At 42.1% G+C, this 12,202-nt stretch overlaps 1 protein-coding gene across 1 annotated transcript in view; it reads left to right on the top strand.

The window, feature by feature from the left end:
• CNPY1 (canopy FGF signaling regulator 1) overlaps positions 1–5,815 on the top strand; it is a 36,906-nt gene extending 31,091 nt beyond the window's left edge. Inside the window, 2 exon segments of the mRNA XM_078059864.1 lie at positions 1,483–1,579; positions 5,655–5,815. Of these exon segments, the coding sequence (XP_077915990.1) occupies positions 1,483–1,579; positions 5,655–5,692 (135 nt within the window). The 3' untranslated portion in view covers positions 5,693–5,815.
• Positions 5,816–12,202: the final 6,387 nt, after the last annotated feature.

Here is a 12,202-nt window from a genome sequence, read left to right as displayed (position 1 = left end):
GTGTTTCTGTGCGGTGGGGCTCGGGGAGGGGTCCCTGTGGGTCCCCGTGGGTCCCCTGGCCGAGGCAGGTCTCTTCCAGGTTCCCACAGAAATAGTCAGGGGTCATGGCTCCTAGGTTAAAATCCAAATTAAAATGAATGTCACTTTCACATATTTATTGCCAAATGATGGAGGAAGAGTGACACACATCCTCCTCCCCCCCCCCACCAGGCTTCACAGAAGAGAGAGAATTTCTTTCCTGAGTTAATTCAAGTATTTTAGCACAAACTAAGTTAAACAAAGGCTTAGGTATGATAGCTGGCTTAATGCCAAACTTCCGTCCAGTATAGTGTTTATTTTAGATGAAGGCTGGCCTCTGGCTTGCTAGAATGTGCCTGGCAAAATATATTCCAATATATTTCACTTTACTTAATGCTGTTGAATCAGACAAACTGATGGGAAAGCCTGTTTAAAAAATGTATTAAGTTCACACACTGGCCAAAATGTCAGGCATGCTGAAACCCTGAAGTAAGGGCTTTACCTGACTTTTGAAGATTTCATTTTAATTAAAAAGTAAAGGCAATAATTCCAGGTTAAAAGCACTGTGGAAGAGAAATTGCAATGAGTGAGTGTGCTTGCATTTCACAGGTTTTAAATAAACACATTATAGTGGAATTTAAATATTTTTAAATGCCATTTAAAATTTTTAAAGTCTTGCTTAATGAACTTGGAAAATGATTTGCAAGTCTCGAGCGAATGCCCTTCTGCAGCTTCCCAGTTCCTGAAACTGTAACCCTGTGGGTCTCTAACACAGACACATACTTCACTTAGAACTTAAGATTTTTTTTTTTAATGCCTGGGCAAATTTGGGCTGCCTCTTCTCTGAAAAGTTAGATTTGGGGGTAGAAGCAGAGTGAAATTATGAATGGATCTCTAAATGGTATGAAAGGAAACTTGCCTAAGTAACTGTCAAGCATGTTATCCACAGTGAAATTGAGGGTGCGTTTGTTTTGATTGCTGAGAAAGCTTAATTGTTTTCACACTTCAGACTCTGTTTTAAAACCACAACATGGATTATTATGTTAAATCTGAGGGAACCGGGTTTAACCATTTCAAGGAGCTGTGTTCTTTAAAGCGTTCTAAAAAAAAACAAAAACAGAAAGCTAAGACTTTTCAGCTCCACCTAGGAGACCCATTTCTTCCTAGTCCTCGCGTTCCAATTTAAGGAAAAGGAACAAATACAAAGAACTAGTTTCCTTCCTTACCCTCGTCTTTCAACACGACTAATCAGTTGGTTAGGTCCCAGGAAAATGATGCAGTTAACATTCTGGGGAGAGGGTTGATCCAATGCCATGGAGTCTTAAACCAAAGGGGCTAATAAAAACGGGCCACCTTGGCAACACGATTTTCTATTTTCAGCTAAGAAAATGTTGGTAAGTGCTTCTAACCAGACGTCCGGTGCATGCGTGTCTTTCCACCTACGCTGTGATTCTGTTTCCGCAGTGCAAAGCCATAATAGAAGAGCATGAAGACGAAATAGTCTCACTTATCGCCCAGGAGGCACACCACCTCGCTGACAAGCTGTGCAGTAAAAAGGCAGGTACTGTGTCTGATGTAACATGTGTCCTCCGCGCGCCCACCCCCTCTCCCTCTGCACTGCACCAGCTTTTTTTCAAACCGCGCCTTGCTGTCTCCCTGCCACCAACAGCTCTCCACTGACTCAGAAAGACACCAAGTGAGAGAAAACAAACAAACAGAACCACAGGGCTACCGGGCTCTCGGGTGGCACTTCCTTTCCTCTGCATTGTCGAGGAAGTCTAAAGGACTCGATTTCCAGATGTTAAGGAGCACATGCTCATCAGATTTGGATGGATCCAAAGCACTTTCTCTTTCTAAACTCCGAGAGCTGGGATTCTCCATCCTGGATCAGGAAGGAGAATCTCTTTATGACTTGCCTACACTGACAGAAGGTGGGACCTTTATTTAGTACGGGATTTTGAAAGTTGTTTTTCTTGTTTGTTTGCTGATTTGCGAGGGTGCTGGGGTTTTTTTTTCAAGTTTATTTCCCAGAAATCCACTTCTTCTTAAAAAAAATTTTCTTTTCTGGTAGAGGGTAGAAAATGATATTTGAGTCATATTCTTACACACACTCACACACACACACACACACACACACACACTCAGAAGCTAGAAAAAATTACCAGAACTTGATTTATACAAAGTTGAAACATGTTACCACCATTGGCCTTTCCACCTGTTTGGTGGAGTATGAACCTTCTAGGGGAGTGTCACTATGATGCTTATTTAATACACTTACTAGAATGTAGCGCAAGTTGTGCAGTCTTTTCAGATATCTTTGAGCAAATGAATGATACGTATGAAGACTGATTGAAAGTCCTGGGAATACTTTTATGCCCTTGCAGAAGCTTGAGACATTTAGCAATTGTTTATAATAAAGTATAATAGACCTGCATCCACAGTACCAAGTTTTTAGTGCCAAAGTCCTTAAAATAATAGTTACTGCCCATTTGTAGATAAATATTCATGTCATCAAAGGTTATTAAACAAGAAAGTTATAAATCCACATTAACAGGAAAAAGTTTTCTTACTTTGAGTAGATAATGGGGTTGTTTTCTGCTTAAAATCCAGTTTGAAAAATAATAATAAAATCCAGTTTCATTGGGAGTTAAGAAGAGTACAGTGGAATGATACAGTCAGGATTGTTCAGGAGTTTGAGAGCTTTTTCATGGAGTTCAGCTACGTAATGTTGCAATTTTGTGAAATTCACATCAATAAGTGCATAGCCACGATTTTCCGAAGAAAGTATTTTTGAAGTTTTTCAAACAATTCGGAGATATATGTATGCTTGAAGATACAAGCAAAAATGTGATGACCGATCCTGAAAATACCTGTTTTCCTATTTTTTCCTCACAAAGGGTTTGGACTCGTCATAATCATCTTTGTATGGCAAATGCAACTAATTTGCTCTCTAGACACCTGTTCAGACCTTACAAAAGGGCCTGAGAAAGTTTCACCAAGTCTTCACAACAGCCCTTGACCCAAATAATAAGTTCCTGGGGGGAAAGACTCTGTTCCTAAATGCAGCAGTTTGACTTAAGTTCAATAATATTGTCTTTTCACTCCTTTTGCGTATTTATAATTGGAGATAAAAATTAACGTGAACCCCAGGAAAACGCGAACATAAGGGGGAAACCTAAGCTACATGCAGGACTGCTGGTGTAGAATAAAACATTAGATAATTAATTCTTAATAGCATTTGATTGCTTAAAAACTGGTTAAGTACTTATACTATAAACATAAACATCAGTGCCTCAGAACTCTTGAGAATGCAAGCCAGCCAGCCCAGAGGGTAACCACAGTGCAGTGGAGAGTTTTTCCAGGCTGTGTTTCTCTGTGAAACCTATTTATGGATGTTCTAAACCACTCATAAATTAAAAACTGTGAGTACATTAATCCTAAAAAGAGGCTAGACTCGCCCCCCCACCGAGTCCCTACTGTTGAAATAAGGTAACACCCCATAACAATTTTTCAATAATTTTTCAAACTTAAAAAATATTGCCAGAAAAGCCTAAAGCACTACATCAATGAGAAAAATTGCACGGAATGACCACGGCAACAAAGAAGCAGTGTGTTTTAACATATTGGGATGGTTTCAGATTACCGTGTAAAAGGTGAGACGCTCACATTGTAGAAAAACTCGGGCGCTTTCCGACGTAATGTATATACAAGGATAGCAGGTGTCCTGTGAGAGCATGGCGTCCGTGCTCTGTTTCATCGAGGTAATACTTTATCTTGTTCTATTGTCCAGCGACTTTGCTGTGATTGATCTCCACAATTTAAAGATGTTTTGAAGATAACAGCTGTGTGTGTGTGCGCACACGTGTGTGTGTGTGTGTGTGTGTCCTGGAGGCTCTGAACCCGCATTAACCAGTAACGCATTACCCAATGTCTACTGTGTGCAAGACACTCTACTGAGGTCTGCTAAATGCTTTTAGGGAGATAACTTCTTTTAAATAGGTATTTCTAGAACTAGAGTTTTAATTGGAAAGTTAGTCCCTTTTTATACTTTATGTATATGTGTGTGTACGTGTGTGCATGCATTTGTTATATGTGTCTATATATGAATTCTGCTTTTTTCTCTTTACTGTAGATCATTTCAGTTTATTTTTTAATAATTACATAAGAGCAGATGAGGGCACATTCACAGACTTTAAAAATTCAGCTTTTTTGAGGTATAATTGACATAAAATTGTAAGGTGTATAAAGTGTACAACGTGGTGATTTGATATGTGTGTTTGTTGTGAAAGATGCCTCCCATCTACTTAATTAACACTGGACTCTTTAAGTATTAGGATTCTACAGTGTACCCTTTACCCATAAACATATAAATGGGGAGTGATGGAGAAAACATCTGTTACACTCAAGATGACCGTTTGGATTTAAAAATAACACATCAGTGGGATTTTCACGAACATTATGTGCCACCTTTTGAATCAGTAAAGAAAACCTCAGTGAAAGACGATAGGATTGCAGATGGGTCTGTGGATGTCCCTGCAGCTTTATTCACTGCATAAAATAAAAGTTTATCAAATACATCCTGTTCTTGGGGTGTGAGACAGAGTAATAGGGCTACCCCATACGTAATCTGTTGTTGTTTTTTTTTTCCCTAGGCAAAAAAAAGAAAAGTGAGCTCATTAGATTTTCCTGATGGAATATTTTGTGGCACATGACCCAGGCTTTGCCAGATTGTCATTTTAATGTCTTGAAATCAAAATGATGTTTTAAAATCTTAATAAGATACCAGGTCATGATTAAAAGTGTAGCTATATTCCACTGATGGTAGAGAACGTAACACTCTAGCTCATGGATGAATGGATGTTCTGAGGTCTGTGGGGGTATTCATTAGCTAGAGTGTGAGGGTACAGATGGAAAGACAGAAATGTCTTCTGGATACACGTCACTTCTGCTTTGATAGTAAATCTTCACATTTAAACCATTAGACTGACAAATCTGTCACATGATCATTTTGAATGCAACACAGGGAATAAGGTACCAAGTATCTTGAAATGTTTAGCCTGCATTTAAAGGAAAAGCATTTTTACCTTTTTGTGTAGCCTTCCCAACACTAATGGTGGTATTGAATTCTCATATGCCAAATGGTTACTTTCAAAGGCTGGTGTATTTCCTGTTTCAAATAGACTATGTACTTAAAAGAACCCGTAGCCTTGCTAAAGAGAGCTGGCATTCATTGCTTCTAGTTGGAAAAGTAGTGCGCATCAGAGCATCCCCTTGCCTCTCTGCTCCTTGGGTTAGATGCCAAGCGTGCTGTGCCCTCATTTAAAGCGTTTCTTAAATACTCCCAAGGCCATGGGCAAAATGGTACAATCCCTGGGCTTTGGTTTTTAAGTATTCCAGGAAAAAATGCTGGAGGATGGAACAAGAATAGCAGAGCATTGACAGGTGTTGAGGCCAGGTTTGGGGTCCAGGGGAGTAGATTATACCCTTTTTTTCTGCTTTTGTGTGTATTTGAAAATTTCCACAGTGAAAAAGGTTTTAGAATGTGTTTCCATAAAAATGTGTTTTTTTGCAGAAAGTTAGTGACTCACACGCTGTGATTAAATGTGAGTGTGATGCCGTATAACTTTTTTTCCCAGATCTCTGTGAAACCTCTGCTAAGCAAACTGAGCTCTAGGATACCGGTGTTACCAGGTAGTGGGGAGGAGAGCCACGGCCCACAGGTCAACGTCTGCGCTCATATCTTTATGTTTCTTCACGAAAAGAAAGGCTATGTCTCTCGTTTATACCCTGTTGTCTCATGTAGGACATTTTATTGAAAATCTGTTGTTTGGCATGATGACAAACCTGGTTCTTTCTACAGGGGAGGCTGAGGAGTGCATAAAACAAATTACCTTTGTGGATTTTGGTTCAGACAGGGCTGGGAGTAAAGCATTTAATTTGGTAATAAGAAAAAAGTGAAACCATTTTAAGGATTTGATAATGCATACTGTATATTTTATGCATGTCTACAAGTATCCTGTTCTATTTGATAAGAACTTGATTTGATTTCTTAAATACTTGATTGGTCATGAAATTAAGAAAATATGTTGCCACAAATTCCAGATTATGTCTTCTGGGATATATATGGTGATCAATAAAAGAAACAAACTTACTTTAGATCAGGAATGAAAATCAAATTTCCAGCTTTAAACCCTAAGTTTAAAAACTTTTTAATCTCTAAAATGTAATTGAATGTGTAAAAAATAATGAATATTTTTATAGCGAGCAATACGGTGGCCTTCTCCTGCAGACCTTCTGAATTGAGATGATTCAGAGAGTCGATTTTTTCTTACATTGTGTATTCTTCAAAGATGACACCAATGACCATGTTTTGTTTTGCTGCAAGCTCTATTGTGTGTGTGTTTTTTGAAAGACTTCAGCTAACAGCATGTATATTTTGCTACTAACTAACCTATTATTCTCCCAATTTGGGTGTTTTCATTGGTGTGGAGATGAAGGGGAGGTGGGACCTTATGAGAAATTACCTATTGACCACACTTAATACCAGAACGTAGTAATCATATTGCTCTTGGATATTTCATTGTCTCTGTTAAATTTACATTCAGTGGAATCTGACTTTAATTATTTAACATGTCAGGGCATATTCTACACACTTCTCTTTAAAAAGAAATGCTCGTTGTTGGTGGTGAGAATTTACTAGGTAGGATGAGATAAATTCTGCCCCCAAAGAGCAAAAACCATCTTGCCATGTGTTCCATCATTGCCTAGAAAACACTGAGCTGAGGCTTCAGGGAGGAGATAGTTCTGAAACTTAGGAACATTTACCAAAATTAAGAGGAAGCAGTTTCCACTTTTCTCCTTCTTCCACCCCGCTTCTTACTGGAAGTCAGATTTTTAAATTCATGTCACTTGTTTATTTGGGGAAACGGAAAGGCACGTGATGTTTGGACACATCTATAGTTGGGTAACGAGGACAGACCCTACGTACTGTAGCCCAGGAAACCTGCACTGATAGAAGATGGAAATAGGATTTCAGAATAATTAGCACCATTTTTCAGTCAGGTAGTAAAGTTGTGATTTACAACACAGTCCCTACATCTTTATGTAAACCTGTCTATCTAAGATTAGTTCAGCATTTCGAATAGCGCCGAGTCATGAACCTCTCCTGAACTTGGGCTTCCTCGGTACGTGCGCTGCCCAGGAAGCTGATTCCTTCACGAGAACATGGCCGAGGCCGTGGCTGGCAGGTGCCCCTGGAACTGGACATCTGTGACTGTGGAAGCGTGACCTCAGGCTTCCCAGATTCTCACTGGTAACTGTTACAAATTCTCAGATGCAGACACTGCTAATGCTGAGGACACACTGTACAAGAATGTGGGCTCCTGCTTAACAACCTAAGTGAACATGAGGACTCCGCCTTCCTTCCCCCATGGAAGTTTCTCACGGATGGTGATGCGCTTGCTTTGACTGGAGCGAACCACACGTCTTGCCTCTGATAGTGAACATCGAAGGTTTCGCCAAATATGGCTTTTCAGTTGTTTCTTATTTCCCAGGAAAAATAGTCTTGTCTCTTCCAAGATTTTTGGTAGCTCATGACTTATCGACATTTTCTTTCCAGGAATTTGTTTCCAGCGCAAACTTGTTAAACTCATGTAAATATTGCAGCTTACTGAGTTACTGATTAAATGTATGTTTGAGGGATAGACACAAACCACCGCATTTCTTATGGCTGCAAATATTCGGGAGTTTCCCTGTAGGGCACAGTCAGGCTGTGCACTTTTGCTAATGAGCAATAATGAGACAGAGTAGTTGCTCGCTTTAGCGTCCCTCTGAGTCACAGTCCTGCCTTCTTAATGACGTTTATCGACCAAAACCAAAACAAAGCAAAAAGCCTGGGAAAAATAAAAAAGGCAGCACCCAGAGTATGGCACAAAAGTTTCTCAGAGTCAATGAAAAGCAACCTAATTCTGGGTCAGAAAATTCCTTGGAGGTAAAAAGCGGGGGGTGTGATGCTCATTAAAATAACGGGGAGAGTAGACACGTTTGAGGCAAGTGGTTTCAAGTTGTGCTTTTATGAGACAGGTTCTTTGGGTCTCCCTGGAAGACTCTGGGAACCTGTTCTTATAAAAAGAAACCAAATTGGCCGAGATGCACTGTTTATATTTTGTTATGTGAATTACTACTTGCTAAGAATAAGCCAAGACCAATGAATCCATTTCACCGAGGAGTGGAAAGTGGAATTGAGCCAAAGTCCCAAATGGGAGAGATCAATACTTTATTTACTAAGACAAGCCCTAAAAAAATAGAGTCAATAGCTGGTTATATTTGTTCTACCTATTTCTCTGCTTGGGTTGATATTTATTCATATATGTAATGGCTTTATCTAAATAAAAAATTTTAAACTATCACTCTTAAAATTCAGATTATAATGGAATATGAGAAAAAGCCATTCTTTGATGTGATTTTGTGGCCTGTTTTAAGATTTGATACAAATTTTTGAGCTAATCTTAAATGAGTTAATCTTAAATCTTGAAGCCCACGCAATAGCATATTGCATAGTTTTATACCAAAATGCAATTAGCAATGATATTAAATTGTCACAATACCTGTTAGATACAAGTGTGTGTTTTATTATGATTTTCTGCCTATAACTTACTGCCCCTTTATACATTTCCTAAATTCCTCAGATTATTTGCCTATATTTATAGCAAGGAACCTAATAGATAAAAGACCAAATGAGATAAGTGAAATTAAAATATGGAATCATAGACATTCATTGCCCTTAAGTTACCTAGGATAAGATGCAGCAGATGACAATGTCCTCTTCCTAGTACTTGCTGCCCCTGGCCCTGAACGTGTATTTGCTGAGGGGGAACAGCCCACTGGTTTTATCCATTTTCAGGACCTGCCCTTCTTGGAGATGGTGATTAAATTTAATGTACTATGAGCTCATTTGTCTGTAAGGACATTACCTGAAAAATCCGGTTTGGCTTCCTAAGGACAGTTTGTGAGGTGGAGTCTGAGCCATCAGAAAGAGTTCTCCGCCTTTCTGGATTCTCGGAGAGCTCAGGAGACGGGTGGGAGGATGGGAACACAGGTGCACACACACAAACCCACACCCGTAGATAGAAACGCAGTCTGGACACAGGGAAGTCAGCTGAAGCTGGGATCGCTCCAAGGTGGAGATCTCAGAGGAAAACGTGTCTGGAAATTTCTGTAATTCCTTAAGGAAAAAAAAAAAAATCATCCCTGTGCTCCTTAATCTTGATTTTCAAGATTTTCAAGAAAGAAAAAAAAATACCCTAAATTATAACACATAGAGAAAATAGTCTACCTCACAACAGCAAGACATTTACAAAACACATTCCATCTGTTAAGAAGTTCTTGGAGGGGCGCCTGGGTGGCTCAGTCGGTTGAGCGTCTGCCTTCGGCTCGGGTCGTGATCCCGGGGTCCTGGGATCGAGCCCCACATCAGGCTCCCTGCCCAGCGGGGAGCCTGCTTCTCCCTCTCCCACTCTCCCTGCTTGTGTTCCCTCTCTCGCTGTGTCTCTCTCTGTCAAATAAATAAACAAAATCTTAAAAAAAAAAATTAAAAAAAAAAGTTCTTGGAAAACAACAAGCTTTGAGACTGTGCTGGAAATATATCAGAATTATATTGTGATATGGCTCATTATTATGGAACACAGATTTTATTTGACCAGCCATGGGTCAAAACGGTATCCCCCAAAACATAATGGCACAAAGTAGAAGCCAATACAGTGAGGTGAGCAATTAAATAGGCCACAGAGTGCTGAGTTCCCTCAAACCACAGTGTAGGCGAGAGCTGCCTGCACACTTGGCTGAGCCATGATACGACTCGGATGCGCACATGCCTTCCTTTGGAACAGACAGAGGCTCCAGGAACTTCCTCCTCCTTTCGGGGATGTTAATAAACCAATATCTAAGGAATGCAAGTTACATAATGGAACGTTGGATGCCCAATGTCAGCTAATTAAGCATGGCCGAGACTCGGAAAGATCCTGTAAGTGATAAGTTAAAATATTAATACCAATTTCAAACTTCATGAATAGCGAGGTTGGCACCTGAAGAGTTAGAATGTACTCCTGACATTTTATATTAAGGGTTTGCCTCAAAGCTGCTTTCCGAACAAGTGGGAATTTCTCTACAGCATATTCTCTGATATTAGCCGAGAAAGGCTGATGATAATCCTTGAGGTGACACCATTGTCAACAGAGAGAGAAGATTTCAATCAGGTGATTTTCATTGTCTGATAGAAATGATCTTTATGGCTTTGTTGTTCTTCATCAAAGCGCGCTGATTAAGCACCTTCATGCCCTGTGGTTTGTAGAAGAAAGCAGAGAACCAAAAAATAGACTATTTGGCCCCCATTAAAAATGGACCCTATTTAAAGCAACATGGTATTAAAACAGAGCAAAGTCTAATACAAATGCAGATTCAATAAGTGTTATTAAATTATTAGACCTTAAGGTGAAAATATACCCTTGAACTGCCTTTATATGCAATCAGAGCTGTGATTAAATTTTAATGCCCTAAGATTAAATGGCCACTTGAGTGGGGGTTTTTTGCGTTTCGTTTTTTGGGGTTTGTTTCTTTGTTGTTGTTATTTTGTTTTGCTTTTTAGCAATACCCCAAATGGTGAACAGGAGATGTTGTGAATTTGCTCCATTTTGTATACTTGGTGGATTCTGAAGCCTGGACCAGTTTCCAGCGTGAAAACCTCCAGGCTCTGGCCCGGCCATGCGTGGCTGCCGTGGAGTGGCCGTTCGCCCTCTGCAAGCCACAGGAAGCCCCGTGGTCCCGTGTCCAGGCACCGGTGGTGCTGCGGGGGCCTTCTGCAGAAAGCCAAGCCTCGTCGGGCAGCCCCGGTGTGAGAACAAACACGGTAAACAAGGCCAGAGAGAGGCAGCTGACTCTCCACCTATTGGGTGTGGCGCTTTGAACCTTAAAAAAAGAATACTTTCTTTCTTTCTTTTTTTTTTTAGAAATGCTTTTCCTTCTACCTGGTGACTGAGTGTCAAACCCAGCAAAGCCTTTGTTCTGGTTCGTACACGTATTCCCAAAGATGGAAGTGTTCCCTTATGCACTAACCACACGGTGACCTGGAGACCCCCATGGCCCCCCTGGGGAGTGCCGCTGCGTGACCCCGAGCCCCTCGGGCAGCGGGCCCAGGTGGGCAGCCCTTTGTCCGGCGCTGGCCTGCCACCTTGCTCTGAGCAGCCTGAGCATGCCCTTGAGCCCGGCTGTCCTTGCCCTGGGTCCCAGAGGAGCAAACGACACGGTCAGCCCGCCAGCCTCAAACAAAGCGCTGGCTCCCTTCCATTTGTTCTCTACTCCATGGGAGCCCCGCTCGCCTCTCTGCTCTCAGGCTGGGCCCTGAATCCGGGCTTCATATTCAGCTCAGAGTGAGCCATGGGCCCGAACTGGAGAAACTTCTCACCCGAAGCCCTCATCCTACCTGGCGGACAAGCTCACACAGACTCGATGCTGCCTGCCTGGGGCTGGGGTGCCCCGGCAGCCTGCACCCCCGCAGTAACGGTCCCCCTTTATGGCAACTCTTGCTGACCCCCACGTTTCACCAGACACCTGTGCTGTAAGACCCCACAGTGAAAAGCAGAGGGGTGGTGGGCAGGGCCCCCTCCACATTCAGACGGGAAGTTGGGATTTTCCATGGGGAGGGGAGCTGTGGGGAGACCTCGCCAGAGGCCTCGACGTGAATGCTGGTGCCCTCCACGTGCTGGACAAGGACGGGGTCCTTGTCTTCGTTCTCGAGAAGGCCACCGCCTCCTGGGCCACCACAGTTTTTGAGATCAGTAGTGGGAAAAGCAGACCCGGAAAAAACCCCCGCTGGTGGCGGGAAGAAACCCTAACTAGACCCCCTGCGATGAGAAGTGGGGGCTGGAAGTGTGTTCCCTGCTCAGGGGCCGTTGGTGGGAGCAAGGGGAGGAATCTAACGGGGTGAGGAGCTCACACAGACCCCCAGTGTCTCCTGCCCTGAGAGGGAAGAGGCAGAGACCATGGGGGTTTGGGGGCAGAGCGGCTGGGTGGTCCTTCCTCTGCGCCCCTGGCGGGCACCTTGCAGGGGTATCTCCCACGTTGCCTGTGATCCCAGCGCAGACAGAGACGGACCTGACGTGGGGCTGCTGTCGGTCTTGCAGACGGACTG

This window comes from Halichoerus grypus, chromosome 12 (genome assembly GCF_964656455.1).
Source record: "Halichoerus grypus chromosome 12, mHalGry1.hap1.1, whole genome shotgun sequence".
Taxonomy (NCBI): Eukaryota; Metazoa; Chordata; class Mammalia; order Carnivora; family Phocidae; genus Halichoerus; species Halichoerus grypus.
This window is presented reverse-complemented; position numbering and strand designations above follow the sequence as displayed.